At 39.4% G+C, this 25,311-nt stretch overlaps 1 protein-coding gene across 1 annotated transcript; it reads right to left on the reverse strand.

Annotated features, from left to right (window-relative positions):
- Window positions 1-806: 806 nt before the first annotated feature.
- LOC146002199 (odorant receptor coreceptor-like) lies at window positions 807-24,514 on the reverse strand. Its single transcript, XM_083139916.1, has 5 exons — window positions 23,568-24,514; window positions 22,540-22,639; window positions 20,750-20,854; window positions 3,195-3,353; window positions 807-932 (listed from the first exon to the last, which is right to left on the reverse strand). Exons 1-5 carry the CDS (start codon window positions 24,512-24,514, stop codon window positions 879-881), a joined length of 1,365 nt encoding a protein of 454 aa, XP_082996042.1. The 3' UTR covers window positions 807-878.
- Window positions 24,515-25,311: the final 797 nt, after the last annotated feature.

A 25,311-nucleotide genomic window follows, 5' to 3' on the forward strand; every position in this document is an offset into this window, starting at 1 on the left:
ACTGCAACCACAATTCTTTCACGCAAGTCTTGCAAATCTCTAACCGGTGTACAGTAAACTTTGCCCTTAACACACCCCCACAACAAAAAATCACACACAGTGAGGTCTGGTGACCGTGGGGTCCATTCAATAAAATTCGAACCTCTTCCTATTAATGTTCCATTGAAATGCTCGTCCAGGAAGTCTCTAACAAGATTTGAGAAATGCACCGGTTTCGCGGAACTGTTTTCCCCATTTCTTTATTGAAATGCACGATGGAACTACTTCTTTAGCACCTAAACCATAACGTGCACGAAATCGTATCTGCACAAGTGTCACAGACTTCACTTCAGACAACGTTAAAACACAAATCACCTTTCCTTGTGGTGACCACATGACGAATAGCTACTGAGAAACTGATAATATCAGTTTTCAAGACATTCTGGCTATTGCGCATGCGCAACTACCACTGAATGTGTTGCTAAAAAAAATTCTGAGTCATTCTTTAAAATGAAACAACAATCACATCATTCTGACAGTTTGTTTAGAAATTATGATTTTTTCTTTTATTATACGTATAAGCGGGACACGCTGTATAGTTCAATTGTTGCAGCCGACATCAGAACACAAATCCATCGGAATGTAAATTCACTGAGTAATAGTCCTATTACAAATAACAAAATATGTTTCGTTCACTCACACACTGTATTTTGCCAAAAATGCTTTGTTCAGCTGCCATACAAAAAACAAATATATCTACTAGATGTATTTCAGAGTCCAAAGAACACAAACAGAAAAAATTCATTTCGTATTTTTCGTAGAACTCTGCAGAAACATAATCACTTGCAAAGATTTTTTTCAAGAAGTGGACCTTGACGTCATAACCATCATGTGACGCATTACTCCCGGAGCTGCATCAGTATCATGTAGTATGAGAATGATGCTGTTACAATCTGAAAGAAAAGTAAAACCATGAAAAACTTATATTTATTTTCTTTGTGCACAGTACCCACAACACTCCACATTAACTTAAATTTTTACATTTTTATTGTGCAACATTACATACACACATAGCCATTAACTTTAACACTCTCTCAACAATAATTACGTTCTTCCACCTACACCTTAACCCACCTTCACATACCTATCCGGAAGCATTCCAGGACCTACCCTTCCTGGAGTTTCCAGCATAGTTCCTTCTTGTTGATGTCATTCTATTATACCTCTTCCTCTCAACTATAACCACACACATTTAATATAATCTAATGGTACCTTCCTCTTTACATAACGTTTATATATTTTATTTTCCTTATATGCATTATTACACACTTATATCATATCAGAATGCTTATACTTATTGTAATATATATTTGTAATCCGGGGCTGTCCGGGACTGCCGAACATCCTTGGTACTGGATACTTGATCCTGCAGAATGTCTGCACAATACACCTGTAGAATGTATGTGGGTGGAGACTGGGCATTCTTCGGGGTCACCCCCCCCCCTATCTTTTCGCACAGCTGCTTCTTGGATGTGAAATTAAGAAGAAACTTATACATTGCCAGAAGAGAGTTTGTGTTGAGTTGCCAGCTCATGTTTGGCAACTTTTCCCACAAGGAATGGATGAATGTCTAGACCGAAGTTTGGATATTGTCACTGACATTCCTGTTTACGACGAACAGAAGTGTACTCTCAATAGCATAAGGAGATTGGCGTTAGTGTTCAACCAGAATATTTGAAGTATTGTAATGACCGCTTCCCATTTCTTCACTCTGACGTACTTAAAGAATGTTTGCAAGACTTTCATAACACCGTATATTAATGTAATGTTTTTAATGATTTCATGTAATACATATATATGATTAATAAATAAATGTATTGAACTTTGTGAAGAAATTAAATTGATACTAGTAATCCTGCGTAATGTCATTTGAAATACGTAAAAAAATGTTATGTTTGTTATGCAAATTTGGTTTACAAGTATTACTGTACGTATTCGTGCAAGCGGCGGGTTTGACACTCTGGATTGGGTTTAACATTTCAGTTTCAGTAAGGAGATAAACACAGGTGCAATTTCATAAACACATTTTCAGCCTGACTTGCAGGAAAACCAGTGAAGGAAACTCTGATTTATGTCACGGCGGGATTTAACAGAGAAATAACACGACAAATTCCATTATTTATATAGGAATATAACATCCCAGTAGTACATAAATGTACTGCTTATGCGAACAACGTTTTAACCAAATTTGTTTCACTATCGAGAGGAAAATTCATTATTCTTTGCTTCGAGAATATTGTAGTGATCTCAGTCATATCTTTCATGTACTACAATTGGAAACCTGTTGTAAACAGCTTTCGTTTGATTCAACATGTAAGAAAAAGCAATATGGCTGATCGTTGAACTGTTTCTGTAAATTAGGTGCTTGTTTGTTACAAAGTTATGCTTGTTGCTCCTGTAATCATCAGTAGCGGCTCGTGCCTAAAATAACAGGTGAAGAAGTATATTTATAGGCAATGAAAACAAATAGTAAGTGCCAGTGCCCCCCCCCCCAATTTAAAACGTCTTTTTTGTCTTCATCCGTCCATCTGGAAAATGGTGTCTGCAACAAATTACACACTAAGTCATTTACTGGGTTCATTGTAGAAACCACAGCTCAACACATGAACACAACACACGATAGGAAACGCGAAACACACACGCGGAACAAGATCTCGCGAGAACGCGAAGATTTTGCCACAAGCACTGGATGCGATGTTTTCTCCGACGAGAGAACTGCTTCATCCAGAAGGCGACACCCGTTCAAGGCCAACGCTAGGTGACGTCACCGTTGCCATGACAACCGGCTAAGTTTTCCGCAACCTAGCGGTGTTTGCTCTTGGGTTGGGACGAACTCAATACGTGCGTAGCGCCGAGCGGCGTGTTATTTGAGTATTATCGTGTGCGTTCTGCTGGGAAATAGTTTAATTTAACAAGCAAATGAAAAATGTCAATATTAATTTGAAAATTAGGTGAAAACATCTGCACTTGTTGCACTTGGCCAGCCGCCACTGGTAATCATCACTTTTCATGAACTGTATTCCTAGTTCTCTTTCTTGTTTTTTGCTATTGATTTATGTAAATAATAAACAATAAATTCATCGCACGATATATGGCAAAAACCACAAATAACGCTGCCATCTATTGAGCGATTGTTGAACTAGATGATACCTTACCGAAGCGAATGATTCCAAGGATAGCGTATAGATGCCGCCACCGCCGCTTATCTGCAACCGCCTTCTGCTTCGAAGGAAGATAAGCTTCAGGCAACCTTTCACTTTCATTGGGCACTGGTGCCAGTCTCTCGAATAAGCTTCATTTGTGATAGAAGCACTCTGCAAGAGAAATTATTAGCTGCATTAATATTCCCAAAAATAGTAAATACATGTTTTGAGATTTATAGTCCACTTTATGCACGGACAGGCTGATCAGAACTGGATATAAAGTATAAAGTGAATCCGAGACACTATGTGCTTCCGCTGGTTATCAAACCCGGTACTCCTTCATTACAAGCAAATAGAAACAATAGTGGTTTAATGATTAGTGTAACTCGCGGAGAAAATATGTGTTCTGGTACAAAGTTCAGTTTGGGTTGCAATTTTGTTGTCTGGAAAGGTTTGAAATGTATCCCTTTGTGATTATTAATCACAACCATGAGGCTGAATAGTGATTACGTGCAGTAGAGGTTTCAGTAAAAATCAATACCCTGGGAATATTCCGTGACTTCGGAGCTTATAACGATAAGCCTGCCGAGCTAAGAGGCCAAGAATCCTAATATCGAATATGTTCCATGGAACAGGGGCGGCTTAAGGGCCTGCCGACTGACTGGAATGCCAAAACCGGGGCGCTCCCTTGATTAGCTCGAAAACGTAATTTCTAATTACATAACCGTGGCTTTAGTTCACCTTTCAGTCCACTTTATGCAAAAAGAAAAATAGAGCTAATCAGGACTGGACCAACAGTTTAAAGTGAGATTCGAACCACTATATGCTTCCACCGGAGCGTGGCTATTTTTCTTAAAAAACAGCTGGGTTTATTCTAGCCAGCAATTAATTGAATGTACTGTTTCATAACATACGTATATTGCAAAATCATGTAGCAATTTAAGTTAAGGCATAACTGTTATTTAGAACTTGGGGAGCTCCGAGTGAGTGAGCGTAATCCGGTCGCGACGTCCTACAACGGCTGGGGGTTGGTCGGGCTGACCACCCGTCCCCCTAATCTGCCTGCAGATCTCCCTGGTGGCCCTCGTGGGAGGGAGGCCAGCAGTCGGTACGTAAGCCAGGTCCCAATATTGGGCTGTAGCGCTATAGGATTTATAACTGTTATTTTGATAGGTATAAAATAAACTCATACCTACCTTAAACTAATTCTTTAACAGTAACACTTAAAGTATTTCGAAAATAAGGCTATTAGTTTTCGTCATTAAAACCGTAAATATATAACATGACCGTTATTTACATTGGAGCAAGGTGGAAAGTAGGAGTACCAGGTAAAAATATCGGCAGGCCGCAGCGTGGTAGTAATTGGGCGAAAATTTTGTATTAATCCGCCCCTGACATGGAATGTGTGTGTATTTGCGCTTCTTCAGTTTCCTATCTTTCATCTGTTTATTTTCGTTGTCACGACTAGCATAAAGATATATAACGATCTGACCACACATCTCAGGGATAGTTTCGATTACTACGTCTAGTACAATAGAAAATGAAAGTATAATACCATTAAGCCTTGTTTCCATGATATAAAAACTAAATATGCTGACCAAGGCAGAAATTTATTTTATTATAAAACATAAACTAAACGTAACGTTTCAACCTTCTAGCAAGGTCTTCTTCAGACTCTGTACCAAGTACAAAAGTAACCAGGTACACAACAGGACAATATATATATATATATATACACAACAATACTCCCCTCCAGACTATTAGAAAGTAGTTCTGGAACAATCAACAAGTGACTTTCCCTTGTCAACTAAGAGATGTTGCTGGACTCTTTATCTCACGCTCTATTTCCTTCATTCTTCTTCCTTCTTCTCTCCTCTTTCTCTCTTGTCCTTTCCACTCTTTCTAACACCTTCTACCATTCTTTGTTTATCTTCAGTCCCCATTTCAGTTCATTGTGTCTTCTTCACCTTTCTTCTCTATTTCCTTGACCTCCTTCCATTTTCTCACTAGCATTCTCTTCTCTTTTCCTATCTGCTTAGCCTTATCCCACTCTATGTCATGTCCTGTTTCTCGCAATTCTCTCTCTCTTAACTATTGTTCCAGAACTACTTTCTAATAGTCTGGAGGGGAGTATTTATGTGTGTGTATATATCGTCCTGTTGTGTACCTGGTTACTTTTGTACTTGGTACAGAGTCTGAAGAAGACCTTGCTAGAAGGTTGAAACGTTATGTTTAGTTTATGTTTGATAATAAAATAAATTTCTGCCTTGGTCAGCATATTTAGTTTTTATAAAATGAAGGTGCTTGTCTAGATATTTCTATTACGTGTAAGAAGTGTGTGATTTTCCTTCAAGATTGGCAATCATTTCGAGCCACATATCTTCAGGTATTGTTCAGATCTCTTGGTTCATTTAGTACGTACGTAACAGAAATTACTGCGGCAGAAGTGGGCATGGGAACAGATTTCATTAATTCGGTCCCAATTACAATTGTAATTCAACTTGACAACATAAAATCATACACAATCTTTTTCCACGTTCGCTTAGCATAACTTTCCATCAAGGGCAGAGGCCTGCACAAGACCTGGAGCAGACCCGTTCGCGAGACATCGCTCCTGAAATGCCATGCAACCTGCGCAACATCCTCGCTTGAGCAGCTTGTATGTCCACCTGCCCAGATCGTTCCTGGCAGGCATTGTAGACCCGCCGGGTACCCGCAGTCTTACGATACCTAGTAGGTCTCAGTTCGTTATTTCCATCAACTGCAGACCCCTCCCTCTGCATGACGTAGTTGCTTCGAGTAGAAACTGCACCGCGCCCACACCGTTCTGCAGTGTTGCCAACTGCAATAGATTTTCACTACTTAAAAAAGGGAACTCAAAGCTTCGTAAGCCACATCACCAATGAAATGAGATTTACGAATGTTGCTACCCCCCCCCCCACACACACACACACATTGAAATAGGTTTTCCGTGGCACAGGATCCATAAGTATATGTCGTAAATAACCAATATACGTATATATAGTGATATAGGGCAGGACTGAAACATGTCACGTTCGACGCTGAGGTCGCGAGTCAAACAACACACTGTTCTACTGCGAACACCAGGGCCGTAGCCAGCCAGGGGCATTGCCGTTACCCTCGTTTGGGGGGGGGCAAGTACTTGGATAAACGTAACAACAACAACAATCACAATAATAGCAATAAAGTAGCATGAAAGGCATTATTATCCTCATAAATCACGCAAAAAGGGGGTAGAAGTCGGTTCTCACGCATTTGTGTTGAAACAGAGGATTAGAAATATTTTTTTTCAACACGTCAATTTCACATTAGCTAATAATGGAAAACAAGCACACGAACTATTTTTGAAAGAAAGAAAGTGCATGATAAATGCATTCCGAATGTACATACATATGGCATGTAAAATTTCCATCTACAATATTTTCTTTTCACATGGAGCGACGTATTACATAATTAATTCATCCAACTCGTAACAAACCAACATTAATAGCAAATAATATCACGGGCCACCATAGCATTCTCTGTTTTAAAACTTTTCTCACTTAGATCGTTCGGCGCTCAGGGCCGACTCCCGCTACTCCTTTGCTACGGCATTGAACTTGATGAGACTTGTACTTTAATGTTTGACCCCCACCCTGACCCCTCCGCTAGACAATTTCCGTCCAAGGTTGTGAGCAATGCACCCTGCCCCCTCTGGTTGCGCCACTGCGTGCCTGGTTAAGGCACCATGCAATGAAAAACAATTAGTTTTCAGTGAGGAGATTTTTGTTTGCTCGATCATTCATTTAGATAAATGAAACTGTAATATTGCGTGCATTTCCTGGCAATAAGATAAAAACTGCTTACGCTGAACTGAAATCGCTAAGTATATAAATTCTTCTTGGAGAAGAAGGTCCTCCTAGGACTTCGTAGGATTTAGTAGCTACGTAAGTAGGCAACACTGGCTGCAGCCGTCCACGTGGTGATGAAACACCTGGAGCGACACGCTGCCGGAGGGCTGTTTCCTTCCAGCAGGTTTTGCAGGCGCCCGGGTCTTGTTGAATGCCCAGGTACCTTGTAAGCGCAGAGCGCCTTGAAGACCAAGAACCCGGGTAAAGACGCAAGTCGACTCGTTGCCGTGAGCAGGCGAGCAGGTAAACCTGTTATCGCGTGCAAGCGGGCAGTGGGTAGGTAAAAGGCAGACTATGCTGGCCTCTAATCAAGGGAGGGTTTATTTCGCTGCTGCCGTCGTTACCACTCCTGGAAGCTTTGCTGCAGTGGACGTCGTCGGGAACGAGTTAAGGTAAATTGTGGAGTGAATCACGCAGGCGCAGGAAAAAGGACATAAGAACCTTCTTCCTTGTCATAAGTTAGCAACCAGTTCGTTAGATGTCGCCGGAAAAACAAAACTAGCTTTGATTGCTCTCTCCCGAAAACTGTTTTCACTTATAGCAGTTTAGCAGATTCTACGGTGAAAGACCCCTCTGAAATTCCTGGAAAGAGTTAATATAATTCGAATGGTGAAATTGTAGAGATACTTTATAACAAAATTGTTTTGTTTCTTATTTACAGGCCGTACGTTACAGCAACTATTATCATTATTATTGTTATTATTTTAATTTGAAGTAGAGTTTAAGCTTACAGACTATAAATAAGGGGGAACCAGTACTCACTTTTATCCGCGAAGCTGTACTTTCAGTACAGAAAGTTCCAACGAGGATGGTGGCAGTGGCCACTGAAATTAATCGAAAGAAAAAGAAAAAAACAGCTTCGCGGATAAAAGTGAGTACTAGTTTCTCCGTATTTATATACTACCGCGTCTCTCTTTTCCAAATTATGCATTACAGTCTATTTTACACTGATTATCTAACTATAAAAAACATATTTTTGTCCTACATTAACTAATGTTAAGTATACCGTTATGCAAAGATATACAGAATATACAAATTACAAATGTATGTAATATACAAAATCACAAGTAGTAGTAGTAGTAGTTGTAATAGTAATGTAATAATAATAATAACAACAACAAATAAGAACAATAATAATATCAGTAATAATATCAATAATAACAACAACAATTTCTGTGACTGCCCCGCCTGAAAAAAAAATCTTGCTGGTGCCCTTGTGAAGGATGCTATATTTTTAGATTACCTAAGCCAGTAGTATTGAAACTGTGCAGCGCCCCTCCATGGGGAGGCGTCCAAGTTTCGCAGGGGAGCCGTGAGAACTGAAAAGAATATTTCTTTTTTCTTAACGTTTAAAATGTTTTTAATAGAAAATTTCAATACCTTCTTCTGTATTATTCCAACCCACGTTGGTCGTCCCACAGCAATGTCATCTCCCATGTTTTAGAAGTAGGACAAGAACTGCACTCTTAAAGTGTAGAACAAAACCATGCCAATGCCAAAAACGCCATCGAGAGTGCCTTGGAATAGAAGTTGGCACACCTTTCTGATATTTTCCACAAAGTGAATGTTGTCAATGTATCTTTAGAAGGTACAAGGGAATCTTGCATCAATCAGACATGGTAGGAAGTTGATGCTTTGTAGGAGAAACGTTAAGGATGAAACCATTGGTGATTGCTCTCGTACATTGCAGTGGCGTAACTACAGGGGAGAGACAGGAGGGGCATTGCCCCCCAACCTTCGACGGAAGTCAATTCTATGGGGGCAAGGGGATAAACAGTGACGGCCAAGGGTCTCGTCAAGTTCAGAGCTGTAGCTAGGGGGCAGCGGAAGTCTGCCATAGGCACCGAATGATCTAGATGAAAAAAATATGTGAAAGAAAGAATGCCTTGGCGCGCCGTAATATTATTTGCGCCCTATTTTATCAATATTATTTTCAATTGCAAAAATTGGATCTAAAAATTTTATTGATCGCTTCGCTCGTAATGTATTTGTTTTTTGTAACGCAATGTGTTTAAATAATATGTGTTGCACATATAAGTTATAATAAACTTTGAATATCTACACAATTTAGTGTTATCATGTTGCATATGTGTTTTCTTATTTTATGTCGCTCCATGTTGCATAAGTGTAAAACATATCTTGTACATGAAAGTTATGTATTTTATATGTACAAAAAGAATTACCTTCGGAATGCATTTATCATACATTTTCTGCCATTCAAAAATACAGTTTGTGTGCTTGATTTCCATTATTAGCTAATGTGAAATTGACGGTGTTGAAAAAATATTTCAAATCGTTTGTTCCAAACAAATGCTTTAGCACCGACTTATACCCTCTTTTTGCATAATTTATGAGGATAAAAACATCTTTGATACTACTACTTATACCACTAGTAGCAATAGTAATAATAATAATAATAATAATAATAATAATATTGTTAATTGTATTGTATTGTCAAAGGCTGGTCCTTCGGCAAATAAACGAGAAGGTGATCATCCAGGAAAAGTAGCGATTTCTTTACTTGCAGATATGCATTCAATCCACACTGCACTGTATTTGTGGGCAATGAAAGAGGTAAATCATACAAACATTATCACATTTTATCAACCAATATTTCTGAAAGCACTCTGTATCGTAGCCAATGAGAATTCGGATAGTCCTCTGAGGTACACCATACTAAGGCTTGGTGGTTTTCATGTCAAGATGAGTTTCCTGAGATGTGTTTATGTATTGGCAGATTCAGGTCTTCAACATATCCTTGAGATAATTTACGGAGGTAATACTGTCAAACCTACGGTTGGTTGTTTTTGAATTGCTGTTTTATGTCCACTTTATACACAGAAAGGCTAATCTAGACTGAACCTACAGTTTAAAGTGGGATCCGAACCACTGTGCCATGTGCCTCCACCAGCTACCGAATCCGGGACTCCTTACTTAAGAGGCAACATATTGTCCCTTCATCCATATCACCATATTATCATCATCAATCCTCGTCTTCGCAATTAGCCAAACGTGACAGAAAAGAGACGTAATATAAACTAAAACGAAACAAATCAATCAGAAAAAGCCATAACCAGAGGCACAAGAGGTCATTTCATAGTTCATGCAGTACTCTTCACGCTACTTGAAGAAGCATAGTGCATTGCAAATGAGAATATTTCTGAGATATGTTCAATAAATCGTTGGCATGTTCAATTCAGAAATAGACTCTAATGCAAGTTCAAGCTCTGAGGTGCTAAAAAATACTTATTAACATTTGGTTCAAATCTGAAATATAACAGGGCACTGCTGCTCTGTGGCTGCAATACATTAGGATGCTCGATATTCTTCGGAATTTCATTAAAGCCGAGCGTATTGCGACGTGGGGTTTAAATCTTCAATCAGTTAGCCAAATGTTCTCCTTTTGCTGCACCAGGGGCAACACCTATGCTGCAAGAGAAAGTCTGTATGTAGATGAAATTATGCAATTTAACATGTTAGCACCAGGTAACTGCGAAAAATTCTGCAATGGTCTCTAAGGCAAATTGACCGGTTTAAAACGGTATTTTACCATATCATATTAATTCAATGTATTGACAATGGCGGCGATTGGGGATGGGGGGCATGGGGAGCAGTCCCCCTCCCCCTATACACACTTTTTGTCCCCGCGCTATGGCCTCTTAATGCTAAACCTTGTCTACCAGTGGATTTGACCCAAAAATAATGCCCGAATTCCATTTTCAATACGCTTCTCTCTAAATGCAGTCAGTAGAAATAACAGTAAACCATCCTTGCCCCTCCCCCTGCACAGTTAAACCAGGGACTGCGAACCGAATTTGAACTCGAACTGAAACATGCTCCAGTTCGACTTATAGTTCGCACTCGAACCTGAACTGAAATGTTTCGCTACATTCTGGTGCACCAAAACCCTCCGTGTACTTTCAGTTTCAGTTCAGTTCCGGATTGAAACTTCATTGTGAACACTTTCGGTTCGCGCCCGAACCTGAACTGAAATGTTTCGCTACATTCTGGTGCACCAAAACCCTCCGTGTACTTTCAGTTTCAGTTCAGTTCCGGAATGAAACTTCATTGTGAACACTTTCGGTTCGCACACGAACCTGAACTGAAATGTTTCGCTACATTCTGGTGCACCAAAACCCTCCGTGTACTTTCAGTTTCAGTTCAGTTCCGGAATGAAACTTCATTGTGAACACTTTCGGTTCGCACACGAACCTGAACTGAAATGTTTCGCTACATTCTGGTGCACCAAAACCCTCCGTGTACTTTCAGTTTCAGTTCAGTTCCGGAATGAAACTTCATTGTGAACACTTTCGGTTCGCACACGAACCTGAACTGAAATGTTTCGCTACATTCTGGTGCACCAAAACCCTCCGTGTACTTTCAGTTTCAGTTCAGTTCCGGAATGAAACTTCATTGTGAACACTTTCGGTTCGCACACGAACCTGAACTGAAATGTTTCGCTACATTCTGGTGCACCAAAACCCTCCGTGTACTTTCAGTTTCAGTTCAGTTCCGGATTGAAACTTCATTGTGAACACTTTCGGTTCGCGCCCGAACCTGAACTGAAATGTTTCGCTACATTCTGGTGCACCAAAACCCTCCGTGTACTTTCAGTTTCAGTTCAGTTCCGGAATGAAACTTCATTGTGAACACTTTCGGTTCGCACACGAACCTGAACTGAAATGTTTCGCTACATTCTGGTGCACCAAAACCCTCCGTGTACTTTCAGTTTCAGTTCAGTTCCGGAATGAAACTTCATTGTGAACACTTTCGGTTCGCGCCCGAACCTGAACTGAAATGTTTCGCTACATTCTGGTGCACCAAAACCCTCCGTGTACTTTCAGTTTCAGTTCAGTTCCGGAATGAAACTTCATTGTGAACACTTTCGGTTCGCACACGAACCTGAACTGAAATGTTTCGCTACATTCTGGTGCACCAAAACCCTCCGTGTACTTTCAGTTTCAGTTCAGTTCCGGAATGAAACTTCATTGTGAACACTTTCGGTTCGCGCCCGAACCTGAACTGAAATGTTTCGCTACATTCTGGTGCACCAAAACCCTCCGTGTACTTTCAGTTTCAGTTCAGTTCCGGATTGAAACTTCATTGTGAACACTTTCGGTTCGCGCCCGAACCTGAACTGAAATGTTTCGCTACATTCTGGTGCACCAAAACCCTCCGTGTACTTTCAGTTTCAGTTCAGTTCCGGATTGAAACTTCATTGTGAATACTTTTGGTTCGCACCCGAACCTGAACTGAAATGTTTCGCTACATTCTGGTACACCATAACCCTCCGTGTACTTTCAGTTTCAGTTCAGTTCCGGATTGAAACTTCATTGTGAATACTTTTGGTTCGCACCCGAACCTGAACTGAAATGTTTCGCTACATTCTGGTGCACCATAACCCTCCGTGTACTTTCAGTTTCAGTTCAGTTCCGGAATGAAACTTCATTGTGAACACTTTTGGTTTGCACCCGAACCTGAACTGAAATGTTTCGCTACATTCTGGTGCACCAAAACCCTCCGTGCACTTTCAGTTTCAGTTCAGTTCCCGAATGAAACTTCATTGTGAACACTTTCGGTTCGCGCCCGAACCTGAACTGAAATGTTTCGCTACATTCTGGTGCACCATAACCCTCCGTGTACTTTCAGTTTCAGTTCAGTTCCGGAATGAAACTTCATTGTGAACACTTTCGGTTCGCGCCCGAACCTGAACTGAAATGTTTCGCTACATTCTGGTGCACCATAACCCTCCGTGCACTTTCAGTTTCAGTTCAGTTCCCGAATGAAACTTCATTGTGAACACTTTCGGTTCGCACACGAACCTGAACTGAAATGTTTCGCTACATTCTGGTACACCATAACCCTCCGTGTACTTTCAGTTTCAGTTCAGTTCCGGATTGAAACTTCATTGTGAACACTTTCGGTTCGCGCCCGAACCTGAACTGAAATGTTTCGCTACATTCTGGTGCACCAAAACCCTCCGTGTACTTTCAGTTTCAGTTCAGTTCCGGATTGAAACTTCATTGTGAATACTTTTGGTTCGCACCCGAACCTGAACTGAAATGTTTCGCTACATTCTGGTACACCATAACCCTCCGTGTACTTTCAGTTTCAGTTCAGTTCCGGATTGAAACTTCATTGTGAATACTTTTGGTTCGCACCCGAACCTGAACTGAAATGTTTCGCTACATTCTGGTGCACCATAACCCTCCGTGTACTTTCAGTTTCAGTTCAGTTCCGGAATGAAACTTCATTGTGAACACTTTTGGTTTGCACCCGAACCTGAACTGAAATGTTTCGCTACATTCTGGTGCACCAAAACCCTCCGTGCACTTTCAGTTTCAGTTCAGTTCCCGAATGAAACTTCATTGTGAACACTTTCGGTTCGCGCCCGAACCTGAACTGAAATGTTTCGCTACATTCTGGTGCACCATAACCCTCCGTGTACTTTCAGTTTCAGTTCAGTTCCGGAATGAAACTTCATTGTGAACACTTTCGGTTCGCGCCCGAACCTGAACTGAAATGTTTCGCTACATTCTGGTGCACCAAAACCCTCCGTGTACTTTCAGTTTCAGTTCAGTTCCGGATTGAAACTTCATTGTGAATACTTTTGGTTCGCACCCGAACCTGAACTGAAATGTTTCGCTACATTCTGGTGCACCATAACCCTCCGTGTACTTTCAGTTTCAGTTCAGTTCCGGAATGAAACTTCATTGTGAACACTTTTGGTTTGCACCCGAACCTGAACTGAAATGTTTCGCTACATTCTGGTGCACCAAAACCCTCCGTGCACTTTCAGTTTCAGTTCAGTTCCCGAATGAAACTTCATTGTGAACACTTTCGGTTCGCGCCCGAACCTGAACTGAAATGTTTCGCTACATTCTGGTGCACCAAAACCCTCCGTGTACTTTCAGTTTCAGTTCAGTTCCGGATTGAAACTTCATTGTGAATACTTTTGGTTCGCACCCGAACCTGAACTGAAATGTTTCGCTACATTCTGGTACACCATAACCCTCCGTGTACTTTCAGTTTCAGTTCAGTTCCGGATTGAAACTTCATTGTGAATACTTTTGGTTCGCACCCGAACCTGAACTGAAATGTTTCGCTACATTCTGGTGCACCATAACCCTCCGTGTACTTTCAGTTTCAGTTCAGTTCCGGAATGAAACTTCATTGTGAACACTTTTGGTTTGCACCCGAACCTGAACTGAAATGTTTCGCTACATTCTGGTGCACCAAAACCCTCCGTGCACTTTCAGTTTCAGTTCAGTTCCCGAATGAAACTTCATTGTGAACACTTTCGGTTCGCGCCCGAACCTGAACTGAAATGTTTCGCTACATTCTGGTGCACCAAAACCCTCCGTGCACTTTCAGTTTCAGTTCAGTTCCGGAATGAAACTTCATTGTGAACACTTTCGGTTCGCGCCCGAACCTGAACTGAAATGTTTCGCTACATTCTGGTGCACCAAAACCCTCCGTGTACTTTCAGTTTCAGTTCAGTTCCGGATTGAAACTTCATTGTGAATACTTTTGGTTCGCACCCGAACCTGAACTGAAATGTTTCGCTACATTCTGGTGCACCATAACCCTCCGTGTACTTTCAGTTTCAGTTCAGTTCCGGAATGAAACTTCATTGTGAACACTTTTGGTTTGCACCCGAACCTGAACTGAAATGTTTCGCTACATTCTGGTGCACCATAACCCTCCGTGTACTTTCAGTTTCAGTTCAGTTCCGGATTGAAACTTCATTGTGAACACTTTTGGTTTGCACCCGAACCTGAACTGAAATGTTTCGCTACATTCTGGTGCACCATAACCCTCCGTGTACTTTCAGCTTCAGTTCAGTTCCGAAATGAAACCTCGTTGTGAACCTTTCCAGTGCACACCCGAACATGAACTGAAATGTTTCGCTACATTCTGGTGCACCATAACTCTCCGTGTACTTTCAGTTTAAGTCTTGTTTCGGAATAAAACTTCGTAGTGAACAATTTGGTATTTTGGGGGCTGCCAGGTCCGAATATTTGGAAATAGATAAGATCCGAAATGCCATTAAGGCAGTGTTTCTCTTTTTTTTTTGCCTGAGAGTCCCCCTTGACATAATTGAATATTTCTGTGTACCCCCTGAATTCTCAATATTTTATATACCTAAAAATTGTATGACATATGTGTGAAAAATGACACCAAACACGAACTCATTGCTTCCAATACGCTACATAATAATATGGATACGTAGTTATTACTTCTGAGTGGCAATATGTTTGTAATTCGTATATCTTGGTCGTGTTTGGTGTCATTTTTCATATTTTATAGCCCAGATTTCAATTATAACAAAATAAATGTAATATTGTTACAACATAAAAAAATAACATTGTTGATTTAAATAGTCAGTAGGTGACTCACTAGTCACTACGTCCGTCCGGTCCAGTTCGTATTGCGTCACCACCTGTAGGAAGGGAACAGGAAGTGTGTATTTTCCAACAGTGCCTTACATCGCATTGCATTCCCGTTCCCAACCAATCACGTGGCCTCCTACCCGACTGCCATGCCATCAAACTGTTTAAATCCAGGTACTATAAATAACCCTGTTCATACAAGATATTAATCAAATCCACATTGGAATCGTGTTTTTCACCAAAGCTGCAGCGCAATTCAAGAAACAATTCTCATATCGGCATTGTCCAAGAGTGGTGGTCATTGGTTCTGCGGTCACGAAAGAAGTTTGATCGACACACTGTCGGCTTAAACCACAATACATTTTCTTTCAATGGGTAACTGGGAAAGGCAAGTGCAATGCGCATTTCCCCCACTTTTCAATGTGGTTATTCTCGGGAGGGCGCATTTTTCCAACTTTTATTGCGAGAGCGCACTTTTCCCGGGCGCATTTTTCCCGACACCGGTGGTTTTGGCTGCAACAGCCACCCAGGTAAGCGTGGAGCGGTTGTTCTCAAGTGTGAAGTTTGTAATGTCAGATTTGAGGTACAACCTTTCCTCTCCAACACTTGATGATCTCATGGTCTTGCGGACGAATGCTTTATTCCAAAAGCGTTCTGATCAGCACTTGCCAGCCTTAAACCAAGATGAAAATTCTTTCAGTTCCTCTATTAGCTCCAGTAGTGTTTACGAGTTCGTCGTTGAGGAAGGTGAATAGTCATTGTCTTTCATGCTCACATGTTTGCTGTCGTTTTTCATAATTCTCGTTTGGAAAGACATTTAAAAGATTAACATTGTAAGATTTATGTATGACCTAATTTCCTTTTTTATTCAAAATTTAAATAATAGATGTTAAAGTGCAAATACTATGTTACATACGAGGAGGAGGAACTCGTACTACAAAATTATGACATGTATCATTTACAATCAACCAAAGTTTGTGAAGCATATTTTTAAGTGCTTTTTCTTTAATACATGGTTATTTGTAGGTGTGAAAATATCCATCGAGGATAGATGCTTATTGCGTTTTTCATAAATTAACAGTTCATACACTATTTTATTTTAATTTTCTATTTTCAGGAATTCAGAAAACTAAACAAAATTATGTAATCACATACAAAAGAGTAAATGCCATTTTCCATGAATTGGAAAATTTGCTGCCATAGGAAAATCTAATGTGTATTAATCTTATTGATGTAGTTTTGCGCGAAAATGGACACTTATGAAGCTAGCCACAGCTCACATAGAATTGTATCTGTTTTATTAACTACAATTTGGTTGCTGTACTGTGATGACATACGCTAATGACATACGCTAATTTCATAAATGTATGTTCGATTAACTACAATTTGGTTACCGTAATGAAGATACGTAACTTTTTTCACAGTTAATTTTCATCCCATTGTTTGATGCCATTTTGAACTGAATCAACTGAGGTAAAAGTGACGCGGCGGATTCATATAAACGTTTCGTTTTCATTTCACAGATAATTACAAAAAAGTACAATTGTCAGTACAGTGTGAGATACAGTTCTTAAATGAAGAAAATGTAAAAGTTGCTCAGTATTTTTCTCGATCTCAAACATAGCAAAACGCGCCCAGATCCTTAACATTTGGGTCTGGAAACGGTTTAAGTTCGAGAACTGAAACTGAACTGAAAACTTTCATTCCGGACCAAACTGGAAGTGAAAGTTCAGACCATCCAATTACAGTTCGGGTAGATATACTCCGGTTTCGTTCCAATTTTAGTTCGAGAACTGAAAATGAACCGAATGGTTTCATTCCGTGCCGAACTGGACGTAAAACATCAGATCATTCCAGTTCTGGTTCGGACATATATACTCCGGTTTCATTCCACTTTCAGTTCGAGAACTGAAAGTGAACCGCAATGTTTCATTCCGAGCCGAACTGAAACTGAAACTGAAAGTAGGTTTCAACTGCAGTCCCTGGTTAAAACACCACTGCGTGCATACATTTTTAAACAACAAAAACAACATGTAAGCAACAAACACCACGTGAACGAAGCACTGCATATAACAATATAAATACGTCGTTCGTAAAGTAAGTTCCACTGATAAATACCGTGGTGCTGCAAGCGGGGAAGTGTGAATGTGCATGCGCCTTGTGTAGCCACAACCTTGATGAAGTGCAGACGTCAGTCTGAGGCAAGTTGATCAGGAGAGTATTGCGTTGTTGTTATGTTTCGGACAATCCAAACTCCCGCCACGTGTGAGGTGCAGTCCGTGATCCGTTTTCTGGATGCACATAATGTTCCAGCTGCGGAGATCCACCGTCAGATTTGTGAGGTGTATGGAGAAGGAATAATGAGTGCTTCAATGGTAAGAAGATGGGCGAGACAGTTTCGTGGTGGACTGGTTAGTGTTCATGATGAAGAACGAAGTGGTCGACTGTCTGTTGTGAATCTCAATTTGGTTCGTTTAGTGGAAGAGCAGATTAGGGAGAACACACGATTCACTTTGAGCTGTCATTAGAATTTCCAAAAATCTCCAGAACTGTGCTGTATGAAATTGTAACAGTGAATTTGAAATTTCGCAAATTGTGTAACCGTTGGGCCGAGGTGTCATTCTCCTCCACGACAATGCTCGTCCCCATGTGGCAAATACAACTCAGGAACTCCTGACGACCTCCCATTGGGGAAAAAACTACCACACCCCCGTTACAGTCCTGATCTTGCCCCGTCTGATTTTAATTTGTTCCTTCACCTTAAGGCATTCCTTGCTGGAAAACAATATGATACGAAGAACTGAAACGTGCAGTTTCCCAATGGTTCTCCATTCAGGCGGAAACGTTCTATGATAGGGGTATAATAAACTTGGTATCTCGCTGTGATGCGTGCTTGAATTCTTATGAAGATTATGTGTGAATGTTGTACCATGTATATATTCTCACTCCTATAAAGGTCATGATATTACTATTTATATTTTTCATTTTATTGCATGATGGAACTTACTTTCCGAACGACGTATACTTATATTACGTTCTCACCAATATCATAATCGCGCTACGACGTCAGGGGTCTCTGATTCGAATCCCGGTCTGGACATGGATGTTTGCAAGTGTCAATTCATCGATTTCATCATATCATCACTCATTTCCATTTTCGCAAATTAGCCAAAAGTGGCACAAAAGTGAAATAAAATTAAAAAAATCAATCAATCAATGAACCAATATCATAGGAAATGGAACACACAAATTTAGCGAAACACACGACTCTAAAGGCAAGAAACAAAAAACAATCTCTAGAGGAAATCATAGCCTATGAGTTTGGTTCAGTGACTTTAGGACGTAAATTACATAGTTTCTTACGTATTTGCTGATTTGTGTGTCAGAAACCAAGTTTTACGCTAATTCTAAAAATTAAGGAAAATATTTGAATCTTTCTAATGCAAATAAGATTAATGGTAGCTCTATGAAACAAAGACCAAAATTAAGCAAACTTTCTGTTCTTTAATTGTGGTTATCTTCACTTTTTGTGTACAATGCATCGTGTTCGAGATATTATTTTTTTATTTTTAAGTTGAATTTTAACTGCCATTTTCCAAGATGGCGGATTTTCACAAACATTTGTATGGCGGATTTTTAATATATTATTCACTATACCATTCGGCACAATCAGGCACAAGTAACATTTGTTTTGCAATTATTTCCGGGTAAAACCGTATATTTCCTCTACTATAGAATAGTATGCATTTAATCCACCCTGTATCCCCACAGGACACATTGCCATGAAAATTGTAAACTTTGACACAAAATATCCAAAACTGAATGTTATAATGTATTTGGTTGATTGAACTTAATGACGTGGATAAAATTCTGATCTATGGGAAAATCCTGACGTGATGGGAAGAAATTTATGTCATATCTGTCATCGGCATTCAAAATACTTCCAGAATCACCTAATGGTTTGTAAACAACCAAAGTTTCCTGTGTTTAAATTTAATCCAAATAGCATTACGAATATGTAAATACGTATTAGAATTTTGATTGTGAAATTGTGAAAAATTCTGACGTGATGAGGGAAAATGGACGTCATTTCCGTGATCAGCACTCAAAATACTTCCAGAATCACCTATTGATTTGAAATCATTCGATTTGTTTTCAAACATGCAGGGTGGTGTTATTCTTGTATGGTATGCAGTCCGAAAAATGTGACTAAAATGTGGCTACAATGTCCATTTCCGAATCCTACACTGAAATTATGAAATCAGGCCTTAAAGTTTTTTTAAAAATAAGAAAACACAAAATATGATTCGAAAAATATGTCGTCTTGACATACAGACAACGTTTTACAGCGCTTACAAGGCGAGCGACTTTTCTAAATAACTTCTTGCTCCTTAAGGTCTTGTTTCGGTGGCAAGATCTCCCCGAAATAGACATTTCCATCCTCTGTGTATGCAGCCATGGTATACATGTTCCGTGTTGGCATGACATTCAATTTGTTTTGTTGAGAAACAAGAAATTTGTTTTAGTTCCACCTTATGTACAGATAAGACTTATCGTAACTCGACCTCTTGTTTAAATTGAAATCCTAACATCCACCGGGTTCGAACCCGAAACCCTTGCTTACGAGGCAACGACATAGCCTCCACACCATCGATTTGAGGCGTGTGGAAGCTTATGGTGAAGCTGCTTAACTCATTAAGGTACGAATAGGCCTTGTCAAAACAAGTGAAGCACTTCTTTAATGCAACATCATAATGTAAGATTGCGACATTTGTGTTGATGTCGATACATGCATGATTTAAGAAGCTAAATCCTGTGACCTAGCCCTATCTACATGATCACGTTTCTCTAGGATACGATAGCATCCAGTATGTTATCCGACAGTAAACATAACTACCAGTGACAACTCTGTATCTGTGCTACAGTGTTGCAAACAAACGAGATAATTTACAGAATTTTGCCGTTTACAGAATGGGCCGTTTATTAATGGCTCTTAGATGTGGAGCAAGACTTCAACGCACAATAAATTATTAGCAACAGTTTTTGTTAGTCTTAATGACATATATACGTTGTAAAGCCCAGTCTTATACAACATCCTGCATACATGCAGTCTGTTACAAGAATGAGTTGCACTCTGGTAGTGTGAGAAAAGCGTTAATATTCCTGGTTACTTCTACGCAGCAAACATACATTTCTTAAAATCACAGCAGACTAATTTTGGATCACGCATACATAACACCTAACAAATAGAATAAATTCTCACCTCAATTAAAAGATGGTTTCCGTAACGTGACATGATGAAGAGCTGAATCGTAGCACAGATGATGTACTCAATTATATTCAAAACTTTCATTCCATATCCCTGAATCTGAAATTAAACCCCCAAACATGAAACATGTTACAATTAAAATATTATCAACAATGTCATCATAGAGACAACAATATATAGAGAAGTTCAATATTTGCGACATATAATAAGTGATAGGTATGTAACTTATAATGATGAAAATTTTAAATTACGTCGTACTTTTCTCATTTGTAGTATATAATCTACATTCTAATGCTGCTTGTAAAAACAAATGTTATTGTTACTGCTATGACAGCATTTAATTTGAGTTTTATGTTGATGTACAGTGGGATCCATGTCCATCACCATGTTCGTGCAATTCATTTGACCCAATAAGAGCTTCAAGAATTAAACAAAAACTCAAATGAGGCTGTGGACAACTTCTGCAGCAGCAAACATAAAAATCCATTGCTTAAAAACACATAGGATGTAAGAGAAAAATTAATGCCAATAGTCATGTAGTATTTGCACGGTAATATCCATAGATCCCACGGTGCAATTACTTTACGTACGGTTCAAGAAAGAATAACTTTTACATTGAATAATTCAATAATATGAATGATTTGTACACATATACTTGATTAAAATTAAAGTTAGTTTTGAGTATATTTTAGGTATATTAGTAATGGCAGTGAGCCAACTTACAATTTTAATGAAATGCCACTTTAACAATATTTAAAATATTGGCCTCTGGCGACTGCCCGGTGTTACTGATAGAAGTACAAATCGAGTCTCTCCAGAAACACGGCTTATTATAGGATTTGTCTTCATTGTTTCCAATCCTCCAAGGTGCAAAATTTTGAACTTAACAAATGTACATTGTGAGAGAATTGTGTTTCAAGTTGTGAGGCACGAAGAAAACTGAACAAAAAACTTTGGAAATCACGCAGGAAACTGTCCGATCTAAACTTACCACGTTTTTGAGGAGATCGCACTGTGTCTGACAACTTGAAACGCATTTCCCTCACAATGCACGTTTGTTGAGTTCGCTCTTCGTATCCGCAACGTCTCATATGTAATATGGTAAAGGTTTTTATTGGGAGTGGGAAGTAGGGGGGATTTCAACCTCGAGCCGCCCCTGGTCGATGACGTAAAACATGATTAATTTTCACACTAAAGGGTTGTAGTTATAAAGCCATAGCTAATGGCAGAATAATATTACCAATAAATATGCACTTTGTGAAAAATATGTGCCATAGATGCAAAATAATCAAGTAACACTGTAGATATAGTATGCACTGTACAGTGGGATCCACGAGTATTACCGTGGAAATTGTCCATGGCTATTTTCATTAATTTTACTCTTACATCCTATGTGTTTTTAAGCGATGGATTTTATGCATGTTGGTGCAAAAGTTGTCAACAGCTTGTTTTGAGTTTTATTTTAATTCTTGAAGCTCTTATTGGGTCAAATAAAGTGCACGAACATGGTGATGGACAATTTGCACGGTAATACTCACGGATCCCACTGAACGTCATATTTCAGGAAAAGCTGAGCTAATCAACATTTAATTGAGCAACCATAAAACTTTTAAGGATTTTGCAACTTTGCAGATACAAACGTAGAATTTCATGTATAAATCTCTGATTTATATTATTGCGATTTTTAAAATACTTTTATCGAAACCATGTTGTTATGGGGGAAGGTCCCTATCCCCATTTAATTCAAGCGTACATAAAATGCATAAGATATTATCATTTCTTACCGTTGTTGCTTGAAAGGCCAAAGTACACAGCGTCAACGTGCTGATAAGGAACTGTTCCATGACAACAATGCCGAAAACGCTGTTCAAACCTTCACAATATCTGTAAAGAAGAAGTAGTGATAACGTCATAATCACAACAATGCTACAATCGATTTAAGAGTTTGTGAAAATAAAGTCTTAAAAACATACTTGGTCTTCTTACAAATTAAACAACAGATGAGTGAAAAAGGCTACGTAATACTTATCTTCATAATCTGCATTCATACGCTGGTGATATTTAAGTAACTAAATCAAGAAGACTTCAGTGTGACCATGCCATTGGAGAGTACCTGGGGTACCTGGGGTAGAAAAGTTTACAAGAGCCTTGATGGGAAACCTGATGGTAAGAAACCTATGGTAAAACCAAGAAAAAGAAAGAATGCCAATATTATGAAAGATCTGATATATTGGATTGATTTTGTCTAGGATACGGCAGGTGGGAAACATAAGCTGGTGCGGAAATAAACATTCCGGTTTAGGAATGCCAGGGAGTTAGTTATATCACAATTGATTTATGATAACTACGAAATATATGATATTGCTATTGAAATACTTTATTCGTGGTTCATAGATGACTCTGTGTTCATTTCCAAGGCAAAATATATCTTAAAATTGTTTGTTGAATTCTTACTTTAACATCGGTTGGTAAGTTCGAACCTTAAAATTGTTCGTTAAATTCTCAACTTAACATCGGTTGGTAAATTCTCGCCTTAAAATTTGATTTCTCAGCTTAAAATTGTTCGGTGAATTCTCACCTAAAAATTGTATTATGAATTCTCACCTTAAAATTATTAAGTAAATTCTCACCTTAAAATTATTTGGTGAATTCTTACCTTAAAATAGGTTGGTTATTTTGCACCATGAAATTGTTTGGTGAATCATCACTTTAAATTCGGTTGGTTAATTCTCACCTTAAAAATATTTGGTGAATCCTCACCTGAAAATTGGTGGGTGAATTCTCAATTTAGAATTATTTTATGAATTCTAACCTTAGAATTTTTTGGTGAATCCTCACACAGTAATCTAGAGCTTCCAACACTTCTTCCTCAGTTTCTTCATCCACAATGTAATCACCTTTTGCATCTCTGTCCAGAGGAACCGAGCGAAGGTTACCCTGGCCATGATCTTGAAGGTGTCTGCCGTCAAGAGTCTCTGAGACGTCAGGAGTGTTAGCACACTCTCGAAATGCAGATGTATTATCCAGCAGCTGTTGCGACGTAGAAAATTCCACAAGATATCCCAGAGAGGCCTTGAGATGCTTCATCTGTCCGTACGCGTACAGCATGAAGCTGATGAAAATGGAATCGTTGGCTGCCAATTGCAAAGCCGTAAGCATTGCACCGATAGCTTGGAAAGTCGTGGTCAGCTCGTAACCAGGGGTGGCCTGGGGATCGTAAGGAAACCATGCATCTGCCGGTAGAGCCCTTCGGAACACTGCGGTGTCGTTTGGTGAGTCTCCTTCCTCCTTGACGGCTGGCATGGTCAAGGGAAACAGGCACCACTTCCCGGTCATGCCAACCAAGGCGAACACCAGCAGGAACGTCAATCCCTTCGCATGCTTTCTGGAACTTTCCACGTTCTTCTCCAGTGACAGTCCGAAAACTTTTGGAACGTACCACTCCTCGTTCCACAGCTGGCACATCTCCTCGAAGGCGCTTCTTCTGTAGACATAGTAAACCGTCTTGAAGATGGTGTTGGTGGTGAAAAGGACCACCACCACGACACTCGTAGCTCTGTCTATATCAGTGATGTACGTGAAGAACATTATGGAACATGTAAGATAGTGCATGTCCACGAAGAACCGTATCGTCACTATGTACCAGAACCGCAAGAGCTTCTTTAACCAATGAGATCCAGGCATTGTCATCACGTGACCGGAATACCATAGAAGATTATTGTTCAGAGACAAGAAGCTTCGTAGATCTGTTCTCGCCATCCTGGTGTTCAAGAAAATGCCGCCCGTTTCAAGCACAGGTGGGTGCAGGAATGTGGCATTTAACAAGGAAACATGCTGTAAACCACAGTTCAGATAATCACGGATTTTAGAATCCGTTACACCATAATTACGTGCGGTAACTATATGACTATGACCCTATCAAATCCCTTGTGTAGCTCACGGCACAGATTCCCTTCAATCAGAGACATCTTTATTAAAAAACTATTCACGAGAGTTCAGATTAGATGGTAAAGGAAGCTTAATTAGAAGATAGAGTAAATTGCGAAACAAATCAGAACAAAACTTTTTCTTTCAAATCGATTATCTGATTTCATTTAAGTTCCCATACCAGAGATAGTGGAATGTGAAGCAAGCCTTTTACTTAAACTTCAACGAAGCATCCTAGTATTCACTTTACGAAATAACAATTAGGATTTTGATAACTTCAATAAAACTCGGACGTCACTATTTGAAATTTCCATACATTTTTTATCACTTATTGATCTACAGTCTTTTGCTTTTTTTCGTTGCTATGCTCAAAACGTGTAAGAAATTTATACATCACAATTTAACATCATCAATAATTAATTATACATCTTATTAATTTAACAACGTTTTGGAACATAACAAAATTGTAATTGATAACAACATAAATATCATAATGCATATTAAACACAAAATTAAACAATAAATAATAAATGAAATCAATTAACATCTTTGGGTCAGTCACAATACGCACCCCTTCCGGGTGAAAATTTTCAATTTATTTCAGTTCTGTAAATATCGAAAATTTTACC

Source organism: Lepisma saccharinum, chromosome 18, assembly GCF_977018435.1.
Source record: "Lepisma saccharinum chromosome 18, izLepSacc3.1, whole genome shotgun sequence".
Classification (NCBI taxonomy): Eukaryota; Metazoa; Arthropoda; class Insecta; order Zygentoma; family Lepismatidae; genus Lepisma; species Lepisma saccharinum.